Source organism: Callospermophilus lateralis, chromosome 10 (genome assembly GCF_048772815.1).
Source record: "Callospermophilus lateralis isolate mCalLat2 chromosome 10, mCalLat2.hap1, whole genome shotgun sequence".
In the NCBI taxonomy this organism is placed as follows: Eukaryota; Metazoa; Chordata; class Mammalia; order Rodentia; family Sciuridae; genus Callospermophilus; species Callospermophilus lateralis.
The window spans coordinates 53,955,624-53,970,179 of record NC_135314.1 but is presented as its reverse complement, the minus strand read 5'-3'; the positions used below and the strand labels follow the sequence as shown (position 1 = coordinate 53,970,179).

General features: G+C 39.9%; 1 protein-coding gene across 2 annotated transcripts in view; it reads right to left on the bottom strand.

Annotated features, from left to right (window-relative positions):
* Positions 1-14,556, bottom strand: part of Slc12a8 (solute carrier family 12 member 8) — a 118,501-nt gene that overhangs the window by 91,092 nt on the left and 12,853 nt on the right. For both annotated transcript variants that reach the window (XM_076868533.1, XM_076868532.1), the window contains exon 3: positions 13,207-13,438. In XM_076868533.1, coding sequence (XP_076724648.1) covers positions 13,207-13,438 — 232 coding nt within the window. The remainder of the gene's footprint in view (positions 1-13,206; positions 13,439-14,556) is intronic.

Below are 14,556 nucleotides of genomic sequence, written 5' to 3'. Positions count from 1 at the left end.
TGAACATGTTCCACCACCTTTCAATATCTCTATACTGGGCACTAAACTTCCAGCATGGGGACCTTTGGAGGACAATCACATCCACGCCATAGTGCTGACACCTGGGAGTCTTCCCAGCAAACAGCCCAGTGTGCACAGGATCACCCCACTTGCCAACTGCCCTGCAAGCAGGGTGTGCACACGGCTCCCCATCTGCTTTTAGTGCCTCATTATTAAAAAAGAATCAACAACCAAGGACTATCACACATCTGAAGAAAGTTGGCAGCAATTAACAGGGAAAATAAAAGAACAGAATAGAAGAATCTGAATGGGGACAGGGGGACAAGAGATTCACATAAAACCCTTGTATTTTGTAGTCTAAAGGAGTCAGAAAGAAATATTATATCCATGAAACAAGAACAGGATGTGATTTTAAAAATAACCATCAGAGAACAAGGATCTCTTAGCAATTAATGATAGACAAAAAATGAAGTAGAAAGGTAGAAAGCAAAGTCAAGGAAAACTCCCATAAAGTAAAGAGGAGGGAAAATATATAAGCTACACAAAAGAGAAGATTTAAAAAATAATAATAATAAAAGAAGGTTCAAATCCAGAGTTCCAACATGTAACTATGGTAGCAGTCCCCTCTTATCCACAGGGGACTGTTCAAGGATCCCCGTGGACACCTGAAACTGCAGATACTGGTGAACCCTCTGGATATTATGTTTTTCAATACACACATGTTATGGTTTGGATATGAGTGTCCCCCCAAAAGCTACTGTGTTATTGCAGGAGATGAAATGATTGGATTGTGAGAGTATAACCTATCAGTCACCCTAGTTTGAATGGACTCACGAAGTGGTAACTGTGTGCAGGTAAAGGGTGACTGGAGGAGATCACTGGGGGTGTGTCCTGGAAGGCATACTCCCTTTTGCTCCCCATCCCCCTGTATTTCCTGAGTATCATGAAGTAAGCAGTGCTTCTCTTCCATGCCCTTCTGCCATATGTTCTGCCTCATCTTGGGCCCAGAGCCATGCATGGAGTTGGCCAACCGTGGAATGACCCTCTGAAATCTTGAGCTGAAATAAACCTTAGTTCCTCTAAGTTCTTGTTGAGTATTTAGTCACAATAATAAAAATCTGACTAATTCAACATATCTATGATAAAGTTTAATTTATGAATTGCAAAATGAGATATTAACAAAAAAATCATAAAACCAAACAATTATGAATTGCTTATGAAACATCATTTATGAACACTTATGAGCTGGAATTATTTCTGGAATTTTACATTTTTCCACCCAAACTGTGGAAAACAAAACTGGTTATGAAGGAACTAGTAGGGGCTGGGGCTATAGTTCAGGGGTAGAGCGCTCACCTAGCACACGTGAGGCCCTGGGTTCAATCCTCAGCACCACATAAAAATAAATAAATAAAATAAAGGTCTGGTGTCCAACTACAACTAAAAAAAAAAAAAAATTAAAAGGGGACTACTACAGTCAGAATTCAAGGGGAAAAAAGTAGAAAAACAAAACAAAGGGGAAGAAATCATCCAAGAAATAACCTAAAATCCCAGATTGAAAGTGCCCAGGGCAATGAATCAAATTTTTGACATGAAATTTTAGAATATTGTGGGTAAAGGGAATACCAGGACTACTTGGAGGAAAAGAAACAGGTTACCTGTCAAGAACAGAAATCAGAATAACACCAAACTCCTGATGCCACTGAATCAGTGCTAGAAGATGAAGTGAGAATGATTCCAAAATTCTATGGAAAACTATTTTCTACCTAGATTTTTATATCTCCTGTCAATTAAATTGAAGGTAGAAAAGCAGTATTTCTACCGTAGGCAGAAAGGATGATCTGCCATCCAGAGAACAGGGAGCAACCCCCGGGAGCAGTGAGGGTGAAGAACCAGACCCTGAGATCATCCGTCCATGAAAAGCAATGCTGAGGAGAGACTCTCGCACAAGGAGACCCTAACAGAGGGATCACGGGGGGAAATGCCTGTAAGTCTTTGAAAGCTCTATGGAACATCTTTTAAAATGGTAATAAAATTCTAGAAAATAAAGCAAGTAAAAAACAATGGAATGTGGTGGTTTAAGTGGTGACCCCTAAAATATGTCCACCCCTAGGAAACTACAAATGAGATCATATTTGGAAAAAGGGTCTGCAATATGCAGATGAATTTAGGGACCTTTAGGTGAGATTAGCCTGGATTATCTAAGTCGGACCTGTTTCCAGGGACGAGTTGTCCTTACACAGCACGCACAGGTGGGAGGAGAAGGTCACGTGGAGAAGAGGCTGAGGGAGGAGTACCAGGAGTACCTCTAGGGCCTTCCAGGGAGACTGGCCCTGCCTGACACCTTCGATTTCAGACTTCCAGCTCCAGAACTGTGAGAGAATAAATTTCTGTCGTTTTAAGCTCCTACGGTTGTGGTAGTTGTTAGGGCAGCCTTAGCAAACTATTACATGAAGTGTTCAATTGCTTTCTCTCTCTCTCTCTCTCTCTCTCTCTCTCTCTCTCTCTCTCTCTTCTTACTGTTTTTCTGTCTTTCTCTTTTCTTTTTTCTTTTTTTTGTGGTGCTGGGGATCAAACCCAGAGCCTTATGCATGTGAGGCAAGCCCTGTACCAACTGAGCTACATCCCCAGCCCCTGAAGCATTTAATTTCAAGAAAATCCAGAAAATATACAAGAAAACAAGCAATCAGAGTACCCAATTTGGCTCCAAAATGAATACTTTTATGTACATATATTACTTTCATTTCCTACTAAGTCAATTTTAAAAGGACATGTTAGGGAAAAAATTCAACATATATAACAAACATCATCTGTCACTTATGAAAACTAAACAAATATTTGTTTTGTGTGGATTAATGGTTAAGGTAGAAGAGCTTCTGTAAATCATTAAAGAATAAGATAACCTGATGGAAAAATAGGGAAAGAGTATAGACAATTCAAAGAAAAAGAAGCATAAGTGGCAATAAAAATATGAAAAAATTATCCTTATTAATGATTGAAGAAAAACAAATTTAAAAGATCACCTTTCCCCCCCCCCACCTATCACAAGACAGAAATCTAAAAGATTAAACCTACCTAATAGTTTCCAAGATATGGGGAATCAATAACTCTTTATGTACTATTAAAGTTCAAAATGAAACAACCTTATTGAAAAGCCATTTGGCAGAATCTAACAAAATTGAAAATGTGCTTGACCTTTGTTCTATGAATTCTATTTATAAGACTTAATCCTGCAAAAATAAGCTCCAACTTTGGTACAGCATGTTCACATCAATATTTGAAGCGACCACACTAGAAAAATATAAATAACTACCAATGAATGAGCCTTTAATTATATAGAATTTTAAATTCGTACAGTGGGACACCTTGCAGGTGTTGAAAAAGGATGAGTATCCTAAACATACTGACATTGATATCCATGATATGGAATGGAATGGGGGGAGGGGGCAGTAGCAAAACAATGTGGAATTTAATTACATTTTTATAAAGAACTGTGCTGTATGTGTTTATGTGCATGCACATCTGTGTATGTGTTCATGCATGTGTAGAAAACAGACTACAAAGACTTGTGTTCATTAACGCCTGCCGGAGTGTAAGAGTAGAAGAATGGAATGAGAGGAGGAAACTTTTACTCTTCCCCTTTATCCATTTCAGAATTTTTTTTTTTTTTTGTACTGGGAATTGAACTCAAGGGCACTAAAACCACTGCATCACATCCCCTGCCCTATTTTGTGTTTTATTTAGAGACAGGGTCTCACTGAGTTGCTTAGCACCTTGATATTGTTGAGGTTGGCTTTGAACTCAGGATCCTCCTGCCTCAGCCTCCCCACCTACTGGGATTATAGGCATGAGCCACTGGGCCCAGCCATTTTAGGAGTTTTGGGTTTTTATAAAACAAGAAAACATTCATTCCCTTTAAACTACACAGGCAGAGGAAAACGTATGTTCGTGTATTAAAAGACAATTTTGTTCCAATTTTAAAATTAATTACCTTGGCTTTAAAGTGTGCCTGCAAATTCATTGAAACTTACCCATTCGAAAGGTGGAAACTAATTCTCCTCCCTTCAAAGGAGACTCAGGGACTCACTCTAACACACAGGTCATGGGGGCAGTGCCACTAAGTGGCTTCTGAGGCTAGATCATTAAAAGGAGCTTTTGGCTGTGCTTTGTCTCTGAGTGTTTACTCTGGGGGAAGCCAGTCAGGCCCTGTCTGAGGACACTCAAGCAGCTCTCAGGAGGACCACATAGAAAGGCACTGAGGTCTCCCATCAGCCACCAACCACCACCTGCCAGCAAGACCCCCAGCCCCAGCTGCACCCTCAAATGACCGCAGCCTGGCTGACACTCAGCCACCAGCTAAGTCACACCCACATTCCTGGATCACAGGGAAAGCCAGAGATAAATAAATGTTTACTGATGTTTCATGCCACTAAATTTTCAAAAAATTTGTTTGATAGCAATAGATTATACACACACCAACCCCCCCTCTGGAGAAAAGTGGGGGGGAAAAAAGAACAGCAGAAGGTAACTTCCATCTTTTATCATTTTTTTAAATTCAATATTTGTTTTTAGTTGTAGCTGAACAATATTTATTTATTTATTTATTTATTTTTATGTGGTGCTGAGGATCAAACACAGTGCCCAACGCCTGCCAGGCGAGTGCTCTACCACTGAGCCAAAACCCCAGCCCCTACTTTCTACATTTTTACATTATATATTTCAAGACTTTTTTGTTGTTGTTTTTGTTGACATTTTAAGAAAGAAAAAGAAATAAAGTTCAGCTTAATTGCATTTAGATTTTTTTTTTTTCTGATTTAAAAAGCAACACTAGGGGCTGGGATTGTGGCTCAGTGGTAGAGCGCTTGCCTAGCACATATGAGGCACTGGGTTCAATCATCAGAACCACATAAAAAGGAAAAGTAAACTAATAAAATAAAGTTTAAAAAAAAAAAAGAGCAACACTTGTGGAAAAAAAAGAAGACGTTGGAGGACAGGCACAAGCCAGCTGTAGGACATAGTATAAGGCTGGAATAATTCAAGTGGTGTAGAATAGAGAAAGAATGCACATACATCAGTGGGACATAACAAAGCCAGACACAGACCCACATAAATACAGCTGACTGACCTTTTACCTAAGAGCAAAGGCAATTCAATGGAGACAGAATAGTTTTTTCAGCCTATAGTACTTAAATAACCAGACATTCACATGCATATAATCTAGATATACCTTTCACAAAAAAAAATATCACTCAAAGTTGATCATAGACTTAAATGTAAAACATAAAACTTCTACACATCAACAACAAATTGCTGAGAAAGAAATCATCAAAGCAATTCTATTTACAATGGCTACAAAAATAAAATAAAATACCTAAGAATAAATGAACCAAGGAAGTGAAAGACTACAACGAAAACCACAAAACACTGATGAAAGAAACTAAAGAGGACCCAAAAAGATAAAGAATTCCTATCTTCATGGAGTGAAACATTATTATAAACACACGACACAAAACAATCTACAGATTTAATGTAATCTCCATCAAAAAACCAATTATATTCTTCACAGACTAGAAAATACAATCCTAAAATTCACATAGAAGCCATGTGCGATGGTGCACACCTATAATCCCAGAAACTCAGGAGGTTGAGGCAGGAGGATCACAAATTCAAGGCCAGTCTCAGCAACTTAGTGAGACCCTGTCTCAAAAATAAAAAAGCTCAGTGTGAGAGCATCCTGGGTTAAATTCCTAGTACCTCATGTACATGGAAAACAATTCATGTCGAAACACAAAGACCCCAAAATAGGCAAAGGAATCTTGAGCAAAAAGAACAAAACTGTAGGTACCAAACTATCTAACCTCAAAACATGCTAAAAAGCTATAGTAATCAAACTACATGGAACTGAATGCCATATAAAACAGACACATAAAACAATGGAACAGAATAAACATTCAGAAAAAAATCCACACTTCTTCAGCCAACTGATTCTTAACAAGGGCACCAAAAATATCTGTTAGACATGAAGACCAATGGTACAGAATAGAGAACATGGACAAACCCACAAAAAAACAGTTTTCTCATACTAGACAAAAGTGCCATAAACATACATTGGAGAAAAGATAGCCTCTTCAACAAATGGTGCTGGGAAAATTGGAAATCCATATGTAGCAAAACAAAATTAAACCCCTATCTCTCACCCTGCAGAAAACCCAACTCAAAGTAGATCAAGGACGTAGACATTAGACCAGAGACTATGCGCCTACTAGAAGAAAAAGTAGACCCTAATCTCCACTAGTTGGCTTAGGAACTGACTTCCTTAACAAGACTCCTAAAGTAAAAGAAGTAAAATCAAGAATCAATAAATGGGATGGATTCAAACTAAGAATCTTCACAGCAAAGGAAACAATCTAGAATGGGAATAGAGAGCCTACAGAATGGGAGAAAATCTTTGCCACTGAACCTGGAGTATTAATCTCCAGGATATATGAAGAATTCAAAAACCTTAACACCAAAAAAACAAATAACTCAATCATAAATGGGCTAAGGAACTAAACAAGCACTTCACAGAAGAAATGTGTTTGATCAATAAATATAAGAAGGGCTGGGGCTGTAGCTCAGCGCTTGTCTAGCATGTCTGAGGCACTGGGTTCTATCCTTAGCACCGGATATAAAGTAAATTAATAAACAAAGAGGTTGTGTGTCCATCTACAATTTAAAAATATTTTAATAAATAAATAAATATAAGAAAAAATGTTTAACATATCTAGCAATTAGAGAAATGCAAATCAAAACTACACTGAGATGCCATGTCTCTCCAATCAGAATGGCAATTATCAAGAACACAAGTAACAATAAATGTTAGCAAGGAAGTGGGGATAAAGGCACATTCATACATTGCTGATGAGAATGCAAATTGGTGTAACCACTCTGGAGGACAGTATGGAGATTCCTCAGGAAACTTGGAATGGAACCACATTTGACCTAGTTATCCTACTCCTCGATATATATATATATCTGAAGGACTTAAAATCAGCATACTAGGGCTGGGGTTGTGGCTCAGCGGTAGAGCGGTCACCTAGCTTACATGAGGCGCTGGGTTTGATCCTCAACACCACATAAAGTAAAATAAAGACATTCTGTCCTCCTATAACTAAAAAAATGAAATATTTTTTTTAAATCAGCATACTGTAGTGATACAGACACATCAATGTTTATAGACGCTCAGTTCAGAATAGCTAAGCTATGGAACCAACATAGGTGCCCTTTAATGGATGAATGGATAAAGAAAATGTAGATTATATAAACAGTGGAATATTACTTAGCTAAAAAGAAAAATGAAATTTATGGCATTTGCCAGTAAATGGATGGAACTGGAGACTATCGTTCTAAGTGAAATAAGCCAATCCCCCCTCAAAACCAAAGGCTGGATGTTCTGATATGTGGATGCTAACACACAATAAGGGGGATTAGGGGAGAATAGAAGTGCATTGGATTAGTCAAGGGGGAATGAAGGGAGATGGGAAGAGGAAAAAACGGTAGAATGAATTGTACATAACCTTCCTATGTTCACACATGAATACTCTGCCAGTGAATCTCCACATCGTGTACAACCATACAAATGGAAAGTTATACTCCATGTATGTATGATATGTCAAAATACACTCTACTGTCATGTATATCTAAAAAGAACAACAACAACAAACATTTGTTAGGGAAAATGACAGCCTCTTCAATAAACAGTGCTGGGATATCTGATATCCACATGCAGTAAACTGAAACTTGAATGCTACCTCTCACCCCGTGCAGGAAGCAACTCAAAATGGATTGAAGACCTAAACATAAGAGCAGAGACACTGAAACTAACAGGAAAACATAGGGGAACACTTCAAGACACTGGTGTAGGAGATAATCTGGTTAGGACCCGAAAAACACAGGAAACAAAAGCAAAAACTGACAAATGATATTGCATCAAGTAAAAAGCATCTGCGCAGCAAAGGAAATGATATATCAATAGAACAAAGAGACAACCTGCAGAATGGGAGGGAATATTTGCCAACTATTCATCTGGCAGAGGGTTAATATCAAGAATACATAAAGAACTCAGAAAAAAATAACAAAGCCTCAAGCAATCCTGCTTAAAAATGGACAAACGGGGCTGTGAGTGTAGCTCAGTGGTGGGCACTTGCCTAGCATGTGTAAGGCCCTGGGTTCAATCCCCAACACTGCAGGGAAGAAAGAAATGGGTTATGATTTGAATAGACATTTCTAAAAAGAAGAACTATAAATTGCCAACAGATATATGAAAAAATGCTCAATGTCATTAGCCATCAAGGAAATGAAAATTTAAACTACAAGGAGATACCATCTCACCCCAATTAGGATGGCTATTACAAAAATAACAAATCCTGGCAAGGATATGGAGAAAGAGGAATTCTTAGATACTGTTGGTGGGAATGCAAATCAGTACAGCCATTATACAGAACAGTATTGAGGTTCCTCAATAAACTAAGAACAAATCTAATACATGATGCAGCTATCCCACTTCTGGGTGTACAGCCAAAGGAAGTGAAATCAGCATACCAAAGAGACACCTGCATCATCAAGTTTTATTGTGGCACTATTCACAATAGCTAAGGTATGAATCAGCCTAGTACCCACAGATGAATGGGAGCAACAGATGAATAGATAAAGAAACACACACACACACACACACACACACACACACACACACACACTGGAGTATTTTTCAGCCACAAAGAAGAGTTAAATCCTGTCAGCTGCAGCAAAATGGCTGTAACTGGAGTATATTACATTAAGTGAAATAAGCCAGACACAGAAGAATAAGTTCTCCCTCCTAACTCTCTTTCATATGTGGAAAAAGAAAAAGAGAGAGAAAGAGAGAGAGAAAAGAAAAGAAAGTCAACCTAGCTGGGGGCAGTGGTACATATCTGTAATCCCAGTTATTTGGGAGACAGGAGGATCGTAAATTCAAGGCCAGCCAGGATAATTAGCAAGACCCTGTCTCAAAATAAAAAATAAGAAGGGCTAGGGAAATAGTTCAGTGGTAGAGCACCCCTGGATTCAATCCTCAGTACTGAAAAAAAAATACTGAAATAGAATAGTGATTACTAGAGATTGGGAAAGGTATAAGGGAGATAGGTAGAAAAGAGAGGCTGTATTGATTAGTACATGCTATGTGAATGTATGAAACTATACACTGGACTCCATTAACATGTACAATTAATATTCATTAATAAGCAAAATATTTTTAAAAAACAAAACTTCTAGAAGAGAACACAGGAGAAAAATTTAGTGACACCCAATTCATGATCCACTAAAGAAAAAATGAATATGCTAAGCTTCATTACACTTAAAAACTTCTGCTCTACCAAAGACATAGTTAAGGGAATGAAAAGACAAACCACAGACTGGAAAAAAAATATTTATAAAACACATATCTGTCAAAGGGCTTATATCCAAAATATGCAAAGAACCCTTAAAACTCAACAGGAAGAAAACAAACAATCCAAGTTTTAAAAGGGCACAGTATCTAGACAGATAGTTCACCAAAGATAAAAGATGATACACAGATGGAAAATATAAGCATATGAAAATATGATCAATATCAGATGTCATCAAGGAACTGCAAATTAAAGTGATGAGATACCACCACACACCTATCAGAACAGCCCAAATCCAGAACACTGACTGACATGCCAACTGCCAATCAGGACAGGAGCCGAAGAAACTCATTCAAAACTCTTACGAAACTTTGGAACACAGTTTGGTAGTTTCTTTCAAAAAGAAACACAGTCTTACCCTATGATCTGACCATCATGCTCCTTGGGATTTATCCAAGTGAGTTGAAACAAATATCGTCGCAAAAACCTGAACTATCTTGTTCAAATTGCCAAAAAAACTGAAAATAACCAATGTCCTTCAACAGGTGAATGGCGAGATAAATTGGGTCCATTCAGAAACTGAATAGTATTTAGAGGTAAAAAGAAATGAGCTATCAAGCCACAAAAGGACATGGAGGAATCCTAGGTGCATATTAGTAAGTGAAAGAAGCCAATTTGGAAAAGCTACATATTGTCTGATTCCAAGTATATGACATTCTGGAAAAGGCTAAAACTGTGGAGGCAATAAAAAGATGAGTGGTGGCCAGGATTGTGCAGTGGGGGTGAGATTAACAGGTGGAGCACAGAGGGGTTTGCACACTCCTCTCTGTGATGCTGTTATGGTGGGCACACAGCACTGCATCCTTCCAAAACCCATAGAATATGCAACACCAAGCGTGAACCCTAAACTATGGATGTTAATAATCATGTGTCAGAATTGGTTCATCAACTGTTAACAAATGTACCCCACACTAACGCAAATGTTAACAGGGGAATCTGTGGTGGGGGAGGGAGGGAGGAAGCAGGTGGGAACCTTTGTACTATCAGTTCAATTCTCCATTGACTGAAACCTGCTCTACGAACATCTATTAATTAATAAATTAACTATTATTAGTTAATTAATATCTACTATTAATAATTGACATCTATTAATTTTTTAAAAAATATTTTATTAGTTGTTGGTGGCCCTTTATTTATTTTTATGTGGTGCTGAGACTCAAACCCAGTGCCTCACACATGCTAGGCAAGTGCTCTACCACTGAGCCACAACCCCAGCCCATAATATCTATTAATTTTTTTAAAAACAAGTAACACTGCTCAATTGAAGGAAAAGAAATACAGCCACATGTAATCTCAATAGATGACAATCATCATTAACATTTAGGCATAGTTCCTTCCAGTCTTTTTTCAAATCTCTATGTATATATCTTTTTTTTTTTTTTTAATAGCTGAAACATTCTGCTAAACCCATTCTGAAGGTCTGGTTTCAGTTTGAATTTTTAACCGCAAAGAAAACAGCCCCTATAAAACAGATCCCAAAAACAGATTCTAGAGGGGCCAGTTGCTATGGGAATAATTGAAAATAAATTCCAGTTCACACTACACCCTGCTAATGTACTGACCAGAAGGAAGGAGAAATATTTGGAGTAACCTAGAAGAATAGCCAAGAAAACTTCTAATCAAAAAGAAGGAAAACACATTAGTCTAGTAGGATTTCAGAGAGGCCAGGGGGATTGCCCTGCGATTTAACTGTGCTCTTTCAGCCACTGTATTTACGGAGGGGAAAGCACCCAGGAATTGGGGACTACAGTGGGCACTTTCTCCCCTAAACTGACAGGTTGGCAGCCAAAGGCCAGTAAGTCTCCCTCAGTATGGGCGCCGACTCTGTAAGATGGTGCAAGGTCCAGTGGGGCCGGGCGGGGGTCACCCTTCCCTCCAATGGAGATGTTCCAAACAGCAGTGTGTGGATACCTGTGTGGATACCTGTGGCCCTTAGCATGGCAGTGGGCCCTGGGGACTCCTTCTGTACAGGAGCTGACCCTTAGGTGCTGGATCAAGGGGCAGTCTGGGGATTCTGAGGAAGGGCCCAGGACGCCAGAAGGTAGGGACATTCAAGGAATTTAAGGGAGCCACAATTTTCCAACAGAACAACTGCAGCATATGAAGAAGTGATGAAGCCAGACAGCGTAAGCGAACTGAATTCTAACCTTTCCGCACCAACACTGTGATAAAAGACAAGACTGTTTCGGACACACACCAGGCGCAGCCTAGAAGGGGAAAAGCAGAGTTGCTATCATGGAGTGTGAAAACAGGCTTGCTTCCCACCTCAGGAATCAGCTCAGCAGTGGTGACGAAGAAATCTGGTTTCAAACCCCAGCTTTGCCATGCATTTCCACCAATAGCATCTTTGAGCCTCGGTTTCCTCATCTGCAAAATGAGTATAGCTGTTCTTATCTTAAGACGTTCTGATAAGAATTCAACAAGATAAGCCACATAAAGTGCCAAGTACAATGCAAGTGTCGTCCAATGCAGCCTATATCGCCACCTGTACAGGTCATGGTCTATGCTGTGTGCGTGTGTGTGTGTTTGTGTGTGTGTGTGTGTGTGTGTGTGTGTGTGTAACACAGCAAAGGGCTTCATCCTCTTTCCCCATCCATAGTCCAGATAGTCCAGTTAGGCTGCTTGGTCATACTGTTATATAAAGACAGGGTCCCTGCAGTGGAAAACATCAAGCAGTGACCTTTTTCCCCAGTGTTCTAGGAATAGCTCCACAATCTGGAGAGAAGCAAAGTTGGCCTTAATGCCAAACCAGAGCAAATCAGAAAGCTACAGAGTTATGACACTCTGGGTAAGAGCTGGTCACTCAAGGCCTAAGGCTTTAGGATTGAGTGGCCAAGCATCCTCAAGGCTGAGGAAAATCCAGGGTTAGAGTAAATAGTGACAGCCTGCTTAAATAGATGTGATATCATCTCCAAAGGGGGCAAAACTATACTTGGTTGGTTGTTTTCTTTAAGCTTATTAGTTAATGGATGCATATTTTTATTTTGAAAAAAAATAATTTAGCACATAAAACTATAAATAATCAAGCATATATCTGTCCCTGTCCCCCAGAAATAGTTAGTATTTGTTCTCCGTTCACAGTGCTAAAGATGGAACCTAGAGCCTCTCACACTCTAAGCAAGCAAAGTCCTTTAAAAAAAAAAAAAAATCCAGATGTGATGGAGCACACCTGTAATCCCAGAAGCTCAGGAGGCTGAGACAGGAGGATCTCGAGTTCAAAGCCAGCCTCAGCAACTTCACAAGCCCCTAAGCAACTCAGCGAGACTCTGTCTCTAAATAAAATTAAAAAAAAAAAAAAAAGCGGGGGGGCGGGGCTGGGGATGTGGCTCAGTGGTTAAGCACCCCTGGATTCAATCCCCAGTCAAAATTAAAAAAAAAAAAATCAATGACAGAGAAAATTAAGGTCTGTTTATCTTCCCTACATGCATATTTATTTCTTGCCCAGTCTTCCAGTCACTGTTATCAATTTAATCTCTGGGTATTTCTGGTCTCTTTTAATCTAAATTTTCTGAGTTTTGTTTTAAGAAGAAAAGGAAACAGAAAAAGCATGAAGTGAAAACATGTGTGAAGAGAGACTTCGAGAAGTCACACCAAGACGTACCAACTCACCTGATCAGAAATGGCCACACCAAATTGTAGGTACAACCCATGGCGGGAGGGTCATCTCCAAATTCATATCTATCAACATTCACAAAGCAGTGCAGATCCCCAGGATAGGCCACATACTGAACCCTGAAGGGCTTACCTGGGTCCAGGTGGGTGAAAGAGCCCACCACAAAGTCCAGCGTGGACACAGCCAGCAGGAACAGCAGCAGCAGCTGGAATCGAATGATCCATTTGACGCCCGCTAGGTTGATCCCCAGCAAGGCCAGAAGCACGGCAACTGAAATTCCTCGCACAGCCCAGATATTCCGGAGGCCCAGCAAATCCGAGATGGACTCAGCGAAGCCAGTGATGTACATGGCACCTGCAACACACTGCCCGGCCGTTCCAGACAGGAAGAGCCAGAAGACAGAGAAGCATCAGGAGCCTTGGGCAGGACCACCCGCCCGGAGCACCCTGCTTGCCCCAACAAACACTTGCACCAGCCCAGGCTCAGCAGCGAGGAACCAGCACCATTACCCGGCTCTTTTCACCTGGGAATCTGCCCCAGGCCCCATTTCTGCTGGACTATGTCTTGAGCAAGGGGAGAATGAGCACTGAGCCCAAGCTGAGAGCCGACTGCCAGAGGTGACGAAGATGAAAAGAGTATGAGAGGAAGGCGGGGACCTGGGGGGTGCTGGGTCGAAGAGGCCTTCCGATGTCTCTGTCTGCACTATTCAAGAACTAAATCTAGAACAAGAGCAAGCAGGGGGTCCCATCTTCAGAGCCACAGAAGGGCACTGTGGCCAATTTCTTTGTAGGTTAATATTATTTCTGAAATTATCTAAAACTTGGAAATAGAGGAAAAAAGTAGACGGCACATCTTTTCAAGGTCATATGTTACAAAAGCTACCCAAGGACATCTAGGCAAATGTACTCTGTTCAATTCACTATTTGCTATTAATATCTCAGACTAAGTAAAGTTACGTGTTAACTCACACTATTTTTTTTTTCTAGTAGAAATACAAGTAACTTTTATCCAGGGAAACAGATAGCCCAAAAGATTAAGAGTTTGTTGTCCCGTAAGACATCGACTAGCTTTGTATCTAACCCAGCAACCTTGTCTTTGTATGTATTTGGTAAATTGCCCAGAACTCTGTAGGTTGATCTCCATCCATCTAACATCCACATCTAGCTTCTCGCTGCTCTTTAACATCCTATTGGCTCCTCCACTGATTGATGAATTCAATAAAAGCTTTGGCACAAGCTCATTTTATATTTGCCACGATTTTATATCTGAGCCATAATTTTACTTTGGGGGGGATATTTGAAAGATAAATCAATAGTTGAAAATAACACCCACCTCACTTTACCTAATCCTCAGCCTCAGCCCCCTTTGCTCCTCAGGTTTATCCCTTCTCTGGTCCACAAGGTTATCTGTCACTCTCATCCCTGTTGCCCTGCTCTTGCCAATCCCCCAGGGAACAAACCCTGTTAGGGCTTCATTGGAGAT